Source organism: Pelophylax lessonae (assembly GCF_965119305.1).
Source record: "Pelophylax lessonae genome assembly, chromosome: 6".
In the NCBI taxonomy this organism is placed as follows: domain Eukaryota; kingdom Metazoa; phylum Chordata; class Amphibia; order Anura; family Ranidae; genus Pelophylax; species Pelophylax lessonae.
Genome location: NC_138773.1, coordinates 192,265,428 through 192,279,822, shown reverse-complemented (window position 1 = coordinate 192,279,822; position 14,395 = coordinate 192,265,428). Strand labels below are relative to the sequence as shown.

General features: G+C 45.3%; 1 protein-coding gene across 1 annotated transcript in view; it reads right to left on the bottom strand.

Annotated features, from left to right (window-relative positions):
* Positions 1-14,395, bottom strand: part of ALS2 (alsin Rho guanine nucleotide exchange factor ALS2) — a 150,934-nt gene that overhangs the window by 81,616 nt on the left and 54,923 nt on the right. Inside the window, exons 5-7 of the mRNA XM_082260374.1 lie at positions 9,163-9,529; positions 8,836-9,004; positions 1,164-1,260 (exon numbers count right to left, since the gene is read on the bottom strand). Coding sequence (XP_082116500.1) covers positions 1,164-1,260; positions 8,836-9,004; positions 9,163-9,529 — 633 coding nt within the window. The remainder of the gene's footprint in view (positions 1-1,163; positions 1,261-8,835; positions 9,005-9,162; positions 9,530-14,395) is intronic.

Genomic DNA, 14,395 nt, shown 5'->3' with positions numbered 1-14,395 from the left:
CCACCATGCTTAACTGTAGGTATGGTATAGGCCAGGCGATGAGCTGTGCCTGGTTTCCTCAAGACATGATGCTTGCTATTCAAGCCAATGAGTTAAATCTTTGTTTCATTAGACCAGAGAATTTTGTATCTCATGGTCTGAGAGTCCATTGGCTGCCTTTTGGCAAACTCCATGTGGGCTGTCATGTGCCTTTTATGGAGGAGTGGCTTCCGTCTGGCCACTCTACCATACAAGCCCGATTGGTGGAGTGCTGCAGAGATGGTTGTTATTCTGGAAGATTCTCCTCTCTCCACAGAGAAATGCTGGAGCTCTGTCAGAGTGACCATCGGGTTCTTGGTCAACTTCCCCCCCGATCTCTCAGTTTGGCCAGGCAGCCTGCTCTAGGAAGAGTCCGGGTGGTTCCAAACTTCTTACATTTATGGATGATGGAGGCCACTGTACTCATTGGGACCTTCAATGATGCAGAAGTTTTTCTGTACCCTGATATAATCCTGTCATGGAGGTCTATAGACAACTCCTTGGACTTCATGGCTTGGTTTGTGCTGTGACATGCACTGTTAACTGTGGGACCTTCTATAGACAGGTGTGTGCCTATCCAAATCATGTCAAATCAACTGAATTTGCGACAGGTGGACTCCAATCAAGTTAAAAACCTGATATAGTAAAATGTGCAATGAATATGGATAACAATAGATGTACAATGTTACTTATGCAGGCCATACATGGGTCGCATTCCGAACAAACTTTCTTTCGAAAATCAGAAATTTCTTGCCCTTTGTGATCCAATGATACCACCATTGATTTCGAAATTCGACCAACCAAGCCTTCATTATCACATCATGTTGCTACAGAAAATAATTTTCGTTGCTGGGAATTTTCTTTTTTTTTCCAGGAATTTTCTTTTCTTCTGCTCAGGAGCATTTCTTTTTTATTATATTTCTCACATGATTCTCCCATCACCGTTTAGAAAATCGTTTGTTTTTCAAAAAATTTCCAACATGCCCGATCACTAAAATTCAATGGCCACACAAAAATCGGCCATTGCTGCAGCCAACTAATGTTGCAAAACTAAAACGTAAATTCTTTTTTTTTCCTTTTAAATCTGTCCCAAGTATGTCTGGCCTTAATATAGACATAAATAACTTATAAAAAGCATAGATTACCTGAGATCTTGCAGTAAGGGCAACAGAATGGTGGCTTCCTGCTGCCAGCTGCACCACCTCCTTGCCATCCATGCCTCGAACACATAATGGCTGTAGCCTGTAAAAAAGTATATCGATTACACAAAAGTTCATAAAATTTAGAGGCTTCCACAGCGGTTTAAAAAAAAAAAACAAACAAAAAAAAATGGTTAAAAGTGGTTACATTTACTGTTTGCAACCACATTCCTTGAAGGTCAATAGTTATGAGACAACAATGGCTTATTTGTGATTTAGGAAACTACTATCTTCTGATTCTACTAATGTAACCACAGAAGATAAAACCAGTAATGAAAGGCAAAAATCTGTTTTATTTTATTTTGCTAACTTTATTGTTTGACTTTGATTTGCATGTTATGTGGTATATTATAAACAATAAAAACAGCATCTTAAAAAAAATGTTTGATCATAACTTGATTATTCATAAATAAGAATCCCAACATCTAAAAGGAAAATGGCATTTTTGACTTGCCGTAAAATCCATTCCTCTGATGTTCATTGACGGACACAGCTCCTGATCTTCTTAACCATTGGGTTATACTGCTCCCTACAAGAGTAGGACACTAGACAGAAAAAAAGTCTGACTACGCCTATGGGCAGTCCCAGGGGGTATACTCCCTCTCTCTGCTATAGGTACTCTGTTTTGTTACAAGCAATGTCAGAAGAATTACAACTCCACAGAGGGGTGGGTGCTGTGTCCATCAATGAACATCAGAGAAATGTATTTTACAGGAAGTAAAAATACCATTTTCTCTTTCGTTCATTGACGGACACAGCTCCTGATATTCTTAACCATTGGGACATCCCAAAGCAGTGTTAAACATGAGGGGTAGGAAAATAAATTCTCAATGCTAAACTACAGTATAGCCAACAAGGTAAACAGGAGCTCAACCCAAACTGAAGCTCACCTGAAAAAACAATACACCCTCAAAGAGGATTAGGTCCTCTAAACAGCAGCGTGCAAAACCTTGTGGCCAAAGGAAGCATCCGCAAATACCAACACATCCACTTTATAGAACTTTGTGAAAGTATGCACCGACGGCCAGGTGGCCGTCTTGCAAATCTGCGTCATGCCTGATGACGGAAGGCCCAGGAGGCACTGAGTGCCCAAGTAGAGTGCGCCTTGACAGGGATAGGAGGAACCTGATCCTTGATGGAATAGGCCTGAATCACTGTCTGTCTGATCCATCTGAAAATAGTCAGAGAGGAAGCAGACAACCCTTTCTGAGGCCCATCAGTAAGCACAAATAGCGAGTCTGATCTCCTAAAAGACTCCATAGCTGCCAGGTACACCCTAATCGCACAGACCACATCCAAGGCATGCAAAGCAATTTCCTTTGGATATTTTGGCCTAGGACACAGGGAAGGCAACACAAGGTCTTCATTCAAATGAAAATCAGAGATAACCTTTGGAAGGAACGACAGCCAGGGACAAGAACTACCTCATCTTTGTGAACCACCAAGTAAGGTGAATGACAGGATAACGCCGCCATTATCGACACCCTGCATGCAGAGGTGATAGCCACCAAAAAAAACACCTTCTGGGACTGTGTAAGCAGGGGAATCTCTCAAAGATTCTCAAAAGGAGGCTTCTGGAGGACTGAGAGCATTCAATTGTTGTCCCAAGCAGGCAACAGAGACCGCACTGGAGCGACCAAATGCCTAACTCCCTGAAGAAAGGTACGTACCAGGGAGTATGTGGCCAACGACCGTTGAAAGAAGACCGCTAAGGCCGACACCTGACCCTTGATAGTACTCAAGGCCGGTTTCTGCCAAACCACCCCCCCCCGTTGAAGGAAGGTCAAGATCCGAGCCTCCGAGAAAAAGCAAGGATGAACCCCAGGAGACTCAAACCACACAATGTACGACTTCCACGTACGATGGTAGATCTTCCTAGCAGTAGATTTCCTAGCTTTTAACAGTGTTGGAATCACCGACTCAGGCAAACCTCTATCCATCAGCACCTGACGTTCTACAGCCAAGCCATCAAAGCCAGCGATTGCAAAACAGGATGGAAGATTAGCCCTTGGGACAGCAGATCCTCCCTGAAAGGGAGCTTCCAAGGAATGTCAGGGACCAGCCGCACCAGATCGGCATACCAAGCCCGGCGAGGCCTGTCCGGAGCCACTAAGAATGTCCAGAATCCCTTCTGCCTCGATCCAGCTTAGAAGTCTTGCCAGAAGCTGGAGAGGAGAGAAAGCGTAAATCAGATGATACGGACCCCACGGGGCCACAAGCGCGTCTGTGGCGTCCGCTAGAGAATCCCGTGACCGAGCCACAAACGTCTTCACCTTTCTGTTGAGCCGAGACAGCAACAGATCCAGCTACGGGATGCCCCACCGGAGACACTCCCCTTGGTCCAACGCCTGCCGACTGAGGTAATCCGCCTACCAGTTTTCCACCCCGGGAATGTGTACAGCGGAGAGGGCTGGAACGAACCGTTCTGCCCACCTTAGAATACTGGCTACCTCCAGAGTTGCCAGGACACTTCTTGTGCCCCTCTGGTGATTGACATAAGCCACGGCTGTGGCATTGTCCGTTTGAATGCGCACTGTACCTCCCTGAAGACGATCCGTCCAATGGTCCAGACACAGTCTGATCGCTCAGAGTTCCAAGACATTGATCGGTAGTGTGGACTCTTCCGGTGTCCAGATACACTGAGCAGAATTTTTGCTGAGGATGCCTCTCCAGCCAGACAGGCTGGCATCCATGGTGACCAATGTCCAATACAAGGGGAGAAATGATTTGCCCAGCCTAAGCGCCGGCGAACGAAGCCACTATATCAGGGACGCTTTCGTTCCCCAGCTCAGCTGGATCTGATTGTCCAGGGACTGCGGAGACTTGTCCCATTTAGCCAGAACCTCCCTTGCAAGGACCTCGTATGGAACTGTGCAAACAGAACCGCCTCGAAGGTAGACACCATCAGGCCCAGCATCCGCATGCAAGTCGGGAGGGATGACTTTCTGCTGGACAGCAGGAGACGAATTGCAGCCTGCAATTTCTGGATTTTGTTCAGAGGAAGGAGACCTCTGGCTAAGGCCGAGTTCAGAGTCAGACCCAGATAGCCCAGCTTTGTGGGTGGAACCAGAGCAGAATTCTGAACATTCAGAATCCAGCCGAACTCCCTCAGAGTTCGTATGGTGATTTCCAGGTTTTCCTCCAGAGCAGTAGGAGACTCCGCTCGCAGAAGGAGGTCGTCCAAGTAGTCCAGTACCACGATCCCCAGTTGGCATAACAACGCTAGCACCGGGGCTAACACTTTTGTGAAGACCTGAGGAGCAGAGGTGAGACCAAAGGGTAACGTCATAAACTGATAATGCTCCTCTCCCAAGGCAAAGTGGTTGAAGCACATATGTGACCGGCACATATTAGAACGTGAAGGTAAGCGTCCATAATGTCGATAGAGGCAAGAAAATCCTCCTGATGGAGGGATGCCAGCACTGTGCGAATGGACTCCATTCTGAACTTCTGCACCTGCACAAAGCAGTTCAGCACCTTGAGATCCAGAATTGGATGCACCTTGCCTTTCTTCCTGGGGTCTGTAAACAAGTTTGAGTAAAAACCCTGAAAATGTTCCGAAGTCGAAATCAGGACAATCATCCCTTGAAGTAACCGGTCTTGTACTGCCCCAAACAGACCCTGTGAGCAGTCTGGGGACAGGCCCAAGTTGGAAGGAAAGAACCTTGCTGGGGAACAAGAGTGAAACTCAGTCTTGTAGCCAGACCTGGGTGAGGGCGCACCTTCATACTGAAGGAGCCTTGTCCACGGGTCTGGAGAAGCCGCTCTCGGCTTGCCAGACCAGGTTCGTTTGGATCCTCCAGAGGAGGCCCTGAAAGGTTCAAGCCCTTGTCAATCATCCCTGAGGGACAAAAAAAACTTCTTATAAGCCGAGAAGGAGGGTCCACGTTTACGACGAGAGTCCTTGCCCTTAGTAGCCTGCGGAATAAAGGTACTCCAAACAGGCAAATCTCCTTGAAAGGGGAGAGCAGTCAAGGCCTTTTTAGAAGCCTGGTCCGCAGACCAGCATTTGAATCAAAAGACACTCCGAAAGACCACTGCCGAAACAGAGAGCCGAGCCACTAGGGGAGCCGCATCCAAACAGGCATCACAGATAAACTGCAGCCCCTGGACCAGCTAGCTTGCCAGCTCAGTAAAGGTAGGGGGAGCTGTTCTCCTTCCAGGTCACGGTGTAAAAGCTTAGCCTACTCAGTCAGAGTTTGCAAAACCAAGGCAGTGGTGAATACCTGCTTTATTGTCCAACCAGCCAGAGTGTATATAGTGCAGGCAACAGCCTCAGCCTTCCTGTCAGCTAGATCCTTAAAGGCCGGGGACTCTTCAACCGGAATCATGGTTGCCTTGTTCAATCTGGAAACCAGAGGGTCCACCACCGGTGGAACAGTCCACTTCCTAATAAGGGGCTCCTCGTAGGGGTATAGATGGGGAAAGGAAACACCTTTGCCGCTCTGGATGCCTTGCGAGTGCCAAAGAGAACCTGCGCCTCCGTCGCAGCTACAGCTGCGTCCTCCATCTTCAAGGTCTTACGCACAGATACAATCAGTGCTTCCACCAGCGCCTTTTCGTGCGCGGTTGCAGATATGGAGGAAAAGGGTGCTTTTCCCTAGGCCGTCGCCCGAAAGCCACCTCCACCAGGGACACAAAGTACTCAAGGATCGCCAACAGTGCATCGTTGGAGGGTTGGGGCCCGGAGGGCCCCGCAGACCCAGAAAGGGGATCAGGTGGGGAGATGTGCTCCAAAGACTCCATGAGTCATCAGGGGGACCCCACAAAAGGTGTAAAACACTGCAAAGGGACAACCCCCAGCGCGCTGGCAGCACCACCCAAGCACCAGGCACAAAGCACCAGGCGATTCTCAGCAGAGAGGGAGAGGATCCTACTAGACTCACTACCCAGCAGAAACAGACCCCTACAGCCACCATAACAATTTGCACTCCACGCACGGCGTTTAGGAAGTGAAAAGATCCAGGAGTCAATACCAGGGAATGAGGAGGGGCTCCCACCGCCGAAATCGCCGCCCACAGGACACACTGTCATGGTTGCCACTATTTTCAATGGAAAACCCGAGCAAAATGGCCCCCCGGACTACACAAACATGGCTGCCGTACATTGAGCACACAGGCTACTAGAAAATGGCGGCCCAGCGTGGCACCACAAGGCTTCCAGAGACCCAGAAAGGAATCCCTAGGCCTCAAGAACAGGCCCAGAAAGGACAGAGGGGCCCTGGCAAGAGCCCACACCAGGTACAACCCCTCCCACACAGCTGATCATCCGGTCGCCGGCGGCGCACCCCCTCTACCCCATCACCAGCATGGCGCCAAGCCCCCACTCCAGGAGGTGAACCAGACCACCCACCCAGCCCTAGTATAGGTTGAGGGGGGGTGTAGGATGGGGAGGACAGATGCCTGACAGAAAGGAAAGGAGGGGCCCATGTCCACTCCAAAACCTCCAGGGGGAGAGGGGGGACAGCTACTCACCACACCAGGAACCAGACAAGCACAGCACCAGACAGAACCTTCTCTCCATAAAATGGGGGGCTGTCAGCCGGGAGGAACGCTGTGACTCGAGCCGAGACCCGGATGTATGTGACCCTGTGAGGCGTTTAACTCACAGGCCAGCCCCCGTCCAGTGAGGCCATGTCGAGGCCAACTTAGCTTGGAGCTGAGGTCTGCGCATGCTTGCTGGCCAGACTGGGGTGACCACTGTATGTAGATTATCCAGCCAATTGCCCAGTGCAGCAGTTGATTGTGGATCTCACAGGAAAAAACCAGGAGAAAAATTTACATCCAAAAATAAAAAATTGCCAGGACCAGAGATCCCAGCAAGGAAAATCGGTCCTTACTCCTGACTAGCAGAAGAAACTGAGTACCTATAGCAGAGAGAGGGAGTATACCCCCTGGGACTGCCCATAGGCGTAGCCAGACTTTTTTTCTGCCTAGTGTCCTACTGCTGTAGGGGACAGTATAACCCAATCGTTAAGATGATCAGGAGCTGTGTCCGTCAATGAACGAAAGAGAAATATGTTTTTACGTCTCTGTAAGAATACATAAGGGTTTGTAATTTCCCTCAACTAGAAGGTGGTACGTGCATTATTGATTCACAGTGTGCTTGTGGTTTTACTTAGGGACAGTAATATTACTATGAATACACACAAACCCAGAACAATGCTGCAGGAAGCTTATTAAAAAATAATGCAGGATATTTAAACTACAGTAAAAATAAAAAATCCAGGAGAGGAAAACAAAACAGGTAAATGTATTTTTAAGATGTGTTTACACATATTTAAAAGTGAACCTAATGCACCTACTAATGTTAAACTCAAACGTCCCCCTTCGCCTTGGCGTACTTTGGATGAGCAGGTCTAAATATGGAATGAAAAAATTGCTGCTGCCATGGAATAAGAGTAGCCGTCCTTCCCTGTACTTAAAGGAGAAGTGTGGGATATGGTATCGGTTTGATGCTGCAGCTGTCCCCCGTTGCCTCTAAGCCCGAGAAGTGATCACATATATTCTGATTTCTCAGTTCTCTGGTCCACTCTGAGCACAGAGCAGTGACTGAAAGTCACCGGTCTGTGCTCTGCCCTTCCAGCACTCACTGAAGCACAGGGCAGGAGAGGGGGCCAGAGCAGCTGGTTCGGCCTCTCAGCGGCACGCCAAGAGGCTGAGGCAGCTGCCAGTCAGGAATCTGGGCGGATCTTGACATTATTGCCGGGATGCTCCCAGAGACCGTAGCGGGTCTGTTACATCAGCTTACAGCAGACTTTAGCCCACTATCGGCTAATTCTGAGTCACAGGAGTGCAGAAATAAGGGCAGTCCTGTATCCCACATGAGAAGTATGGCCAAATCAGCTTTGCCCACACCTCTCTTTTAATGCATTCGTAAAAATTATGTAATCGAGGGATGGGCACCTATACAACATGGCTCCATGTGGACTACCAATAATCTGAATAAAATGTGTCAAGAAAGCAAAACAGGGACTGGCACTGAAGACCTCTTTCAAGCATGCAGCAAGTGAATTCCTAATAAAGTCAGGATTTATAATGGCTATATTGCGTGAGGGTTAGTTGCTAAGAAAGCACAATGCATTAGCATTGAAAGGCAATACACCATCATTTAAAATTAAGTCAATGGCAGCCACATAATTCTTTGCTTAAAGCATCCAACATATCAGTAGGTTAAAACTAAAAGGTTCAGATTTTTTGTTATAAAAACAACAAACATGTCATACTTACCTGCTCTGTGCAATGATTTTGCACAGAGCAGCCCCGACCCGCCTCTTCTCAGGTCCCCTGCTGGCATCCTGGCCTCCTTTGTCTGTGCTCGCTCCTAAACCACCTTTGTGTGGGGGGTGAGGGGGGAGCTGCACACTAAAGGTTTTTTTCTTTCTGCATAGAACTGGCTTCCAACCAAATTGGCTCCTGTGTGAGTTTCTATGACAGCAAATGGGCATTTTAAACTGAAATCCCTGCTTGTGGCAAGGACAAATGTAGATGAGTCAATGTTCTCAGTAAAGGGCTGTGGAATATATTTGCCCTGTACAAATGAAAAAAAAAAAAAAAAACAAACAAAAAACATGTATTGTATAAAAAGTCCTACCGGTCAATATAAAGTTGCATCTTACCTTGGCAGGACATCCCCATGTCCCAGCTGACCCTCTTTGCCTCTTCCCCAACTCCAAACTTCAGTCCTTAGACAGGGCAGTAATACATCTGCCTCTCCGCTATTAGTGGGGGTCAGTGCAACTGTTCTCATCCGTGCTCTCCCAGCCTTTCTAAGAAGCCTAGGGGATACTAAAAACAAATGGTAATTTAGATATATAAAAAAAAAAAACACACCAGTGGAATCAATATAACAATGTAATGCTACCTGAAAGTATTTTATCCATGGTGACTTCATAGTATTGTATACAAAGCCTAGGAACTTTAACACATTAAAAAATAAAGATTACCTTGAGAAAGCAACCCTGGCAGGGAAAGTCTTCTGTTTCCAGCTTCTGCTTCCTCCTCTCGAATATCCACCAAACTGGAGCTTTTCTTGCCTTGCATGGACTCCAGTTTCACTTGTTCTTCTCGGCTGTCCTTCAACCCTTCCTGTGTAGCGGAGGCAATAGCAGACTGAGCCTCGGCATCCCCCAGAGTTCCAGAATAAAAGTTCATCACCTTCTTGAGCGACAAAGCTCCAGCTTCACACGTGGCTACCACTCGAAAGCCCACAGCTGATGCACAGGACACTACTAGGCTGTTGAGGGCTGATGTTGAAGTAGTAGCAGGACTGAGAAAACAGTCACTTAATTCGTTCAGCATACCGTCCTGGGCCTAGATCAAAAGAAGGAATATGATGAATTATTAAAAACAGAAATAACACACCATTTTTAAATCAAATCCAGGGTAGCATTTTAGAGATTTTTCTCTCACTATCATAGGGACAAAACAATAAGGGAATATCGTCACTGACAGCAATAAGAAGCCTACAGGGGAACTAGCCTTCCCTTTCTTGAAATATTAAAAAAAAAAAAAAAAAAAAAAAAAAAAAAAAAACATTGTTGCTGTCTCTATCCCTGTTGGATATTTTCACTTTTAGACTGGTGAAATCGTAACTAGAACAAAAGTGAGAGAAAATAAACGATTGGAGCTCCGCATAGCAGTAAAACCTGCCACGGGTTCTAATATTTTTTTTCCCCATAATTAAATTTTTATTGAAAAAAATTGCAAAACATATAAAGTTTTCCACAGACATATAGAAACCAACTAATTAGGGATGTAACGATATCAAAATCTAACGGTACGATACAATTTCGATTTTGACCTCACGGTACGATATTTATTGCGATATTGTGGAAAAGCTCACGGTATTGTTAAATAGCTCATGATAGTGTTTGTGATGATAATAGCGAAAAAATACCGACATTTATTCTGCTTTTGCCAGTCAACAGGCAATTTATTGTTGTATTTATGGATCCATGACAACATAAAACACTGATCACATAGTGCTTTTAAAGTGCAAGTTGTAGTCAGGAACATCAATATTCTGTATAGTAATATTTGGTTGCATAACTGATTCTTCTGTGCAATGTTCAAGTTAAGAAGCAGCTAGAACAATTGTAAACAAACAATAGGCAATTCCCTTTAGGCTACATTCACACCTGAGTGTAGCGTTTTTCGAGCGTTTTTACCGCGATTTTACCGCGATTTTTGTGCAGGCGTTTTTAGATTGAATAGAGACCAATGGAAAACGCCTGTAATCTGCCCAAAAAGAAGCTCATGTACTTTTTTGAGCGTTGGGCGTTTTGCTCAAAGCGTCAAAACGCTCAGATGTGAACAGGGGCCATTGAAATGAATAGGATTTGTCTTGTTGGGCGTTTTGAGAGCTGATCCTAGAGCAGAAAAACTCCCCAAAAACGCCCTAAAACGCCTACATGTGAACGGAGCCTTAAGTGCAAACAAAGATCAAGTTAAGTCAGGTTTAAATGTGCAAGGCAAATAAAGGCAGCCTTTTAAAACTGGTATTTAGGAACATAACTTAAACTTAAATAAAATAGTCAGTCAAAAAGCCTTTAAAAAAAACACTGACCTATCATTTAGCTTATGTTCACGTTTTTCATCAGAAAGATCAAAATATCTACATTGCAAGAAAAAAAAAAAAAAAAAAACAACAGTAAAAAAAAATCCTTAAAGCGGTTGTATCCTGCTTTTTGACACTTTTACCTACAGGTAAGCCTATAATAAGGCTTACCTGTAGGTACAAATAATATCTCCTAAACCGGCACGGTTTAGGAGATATTTACCGTGCATGCAGCCGCTCGCGCGAGCGGCGCATGCGCTCTGAAGGTCCGGGGGGACCTTCAATTAACTTGCCGGGAGCTTGCCGGAAAAATCACTCCCGCGCGCATGCGCGGGAGTGACGTTATCGCGGCTCCGGCCAATCAGCGCGCTGGAGCCGTCTCTTCCGGCCAATCAGCGCGCCGGAGCCGCCGAACCCGGAAGAGACGACGAGGGATCATGGCAGCGCCCGCATCGATGTCCGGGGGTCCGTGTCGGGGCTTCGTTTTAAGGTAAGTTAAACATAATGGGCTAGTATGCGATGCATACTAGCTCATTATGCCTTTGTCTTGCAGGTTTTTTTTTTTTAATTTTTTTTTTTTTATAGGGTTTACAACCGCTTTAAACTCTGGTCTATGTAGTTAACAATGATTTGTTCCGCGGGACTGCGTTTATTCCTCTTGCTTTTTGACGGACACCTGTCCTTTTAATATTGTAACCCAACCACGACGATATCGAGACACGACCACGACGATACGATATCGTTACATCCCTACAACTAACCTCAAGAACAAGGCGTATAACAAGTGAAACATATTAAAGTTAGTATCAGCAAGCCATCAGAGAAATGTCCGGGGAGTCAAGCCCCCAAAGTAGTGATGCACCGAAATTTCGGCAGAAAATAGGGTTATTGGCGGTTTAGATAGAAAAAAAGGTGCTAATAATGGCACTGAAAAAGCACACGATTTTACCGCGCTTATGGTGTGTTTTTCATAGGTCATGCGACTCAAATACCACATAAAAAATGCAACAGATAGATGTGTTCTTGCTGAACTTTCAATGAATTTCAAAAGGGGAGGTTTTTTTTGGTGCAGTTTTTTTAACGGAAGGATTTTTAACACCACTATAGAAGTGCAATGGACCAGTGTGAAGACATACATGGAATTAAAAGGGATGCATTTTTTTTTTTTTTAGCTTTTTGTGCACTAACGGTGTAGATAATGTCTGACAATAAATTTATATTAACCACTTAAGCCCCGGAAGATTTTACCCCCTTCCTGACCAGGGCCTATTTTGTGATTCGGCACTGCGTGACTTTAACGGACAATTGTGCGGTCGTGCGACGCTGTACCCAAACAAATTTGACGTCCTTTTTTTCCCACAAACAGAGCTTTCTTTTGGTGGTATTTGATCACCTGTGCGATTTTTTGATCCTGCGCTATAAACAAAAAAAAAGAGTGTAAATTTTGCAAAAATAACAATATTTTTCACATTTTTTTATATGAAATTCCCCCCCCAAAAAAATGTAAAAATCAAAGTTTTTTAACATTTTCGGCCAATTTGTTTTATGCTACATATGTTTGGTAAAAAAAATCTCAAAAAGCGTATTTTGATTGGTTTGCGCAAAAGTTATCGCGTTTACTAACTAAGGGAAAGATTTTTGTCATTTTTTTTTTTAACGCGCAATGGCGGCGATCTGCGATTTTTTTTGCGGGACTGCGACATTGCGGCGGACAGATCGGACCCTTGACTGACATTTTTGACACTTTTGGGGTTACCAGTGACATTTCTACAGTAATCAGTGCTATACATATGCACTGTTACTGTAAAATTACACTGGCAGTGAAGGGGGTTAACTTTTTTTTTGAGAGGGAGGGGCTATGTGTGTCCCTAGGGGCGTGATTCTAACTGTGATTGGCTGTGGCTTGGGATGTATGAACAGTGATCAACGGTTCTACATAGTAGAACCGTATGATCACCATTCATACACCGGGGAGAATGACAGGCGGCTTGTTTACATTAGCCGCCTGCCTTTCTCCCTCTCCACCGACGATCGGGTCCGCCGGTCACACGCGCGGGGGGGTCGGTGACCACTCGGGAGCACGCGCGCTCACTCCCTAGACCCTCACAGGCTAGCGACGTAGTACTACGTCGCTCTGCCTGTGAGGGGCTGACCGCCGCAGTAAATAGTCGTGCGGCGGTCGGCAAGTGGTTAATTTAAATTCAGGATATTAATTAAAAAGTCGAATAGAATACAATTATATATAAAAATATATATATTTTTTTAAAAACTGCCATTTTCGGTTTTGGCCAAGTGCATGAAACTGAATAGTACTGAATTTTTGGTTTCGGCACCAAAATTTTCATTTTGTTTCACCACTACCCCAAGGGGCCCAACAAGTGACAACATTATTCTTATGAGAGAAAATGAACATAAAGCTAACAGCAACAAAAAATACTAAAAAAAACTAAACAAAACCCTAGCACTATCATATAAAATATGCCCAGGTGGATTGGTCCTACACCTGCTGTGGAACAATCTGGATCTATAATTCTCATCACCAAACCCATCCCAGACAAAATTGGCAATTAGACCTCCCCAGGATAGAAGGGCAAATGGCATACTAACAACCACCTAACTCAGGGATCTCACCATTCACTCCTACCGTAGTAGTGTAGCAAACCTCACAGGACTGGACACCCGTTTTTTTTACTGAAACACAGTCCAAGCAACTAGGTCAGGTTCTAATCCTGTACCACACTATGAAAAAGAAAAAAAAAAAATAATGTTTTTCCAGGACTTCCACATTAATATGTGGAAGTCCAATGGAGAGATCCATCGGGTGGGATTTTTACGCATTTGACAAATGCTTCAAACCACTAATATTGCATTGAAATTTAGATTGCTTTAGTAAGAGTTTTTGTCTTGTTCCTTTGGGGATAAGAATTACTAGGAACTTTGGTACTCCTGGAAATCTTCCCCCAGCCATCTGTGCTTACAGGCAAACATTGAGGTACGATCTAGAAATGTCAATACGCTTATGCAATTTATTTGTTTACCAATTAAATAGAATGGGTCTCTACTCTGGGAATGCCTTTTCTTATATACCACACAGGCTGACACGCAAAAATATCTGGGACAATGGCTCACTTGATAGTGCTGTGGTCTTGCAATGGGTTCAATTTCCATCACAATTTGCACAACAGAGGTGTGTTATCCCCTGGATTGAAGAGTTTTTCCCTGAGAGTTCTGGTTTTCATCCACAAACTCAACACATCCCTATGTGAAAGTCCTTGTTAAAAAGAGGTTAGGGCCTTTTTTCTGTTGGGTCCCCTAGGGCAAGAACCAATATAAATGAGTCAATATAAACTGTAAAAGGCTGTAAGTGATGTTGGTGCTATTTTAACCACTTGTGGACCACCTGCCAGCAAGTAGTGGTGGGACGGGTGGCCCGTATGGGCACAGTGATGTACCTGTTCATCGATGGCCTCTTCCGGGTACAGGGCGTTCATGCCCCCCACAAACTCCTGCTATAATTGTACAAAGCAGGAGTTTGTTAGCAGGTCCCGGTCAATGATTCATGGCCGAGACCTGCTGATTGGCTGTGTCCAATCACAGCCCAGAGCTCTGTGTTGACAATT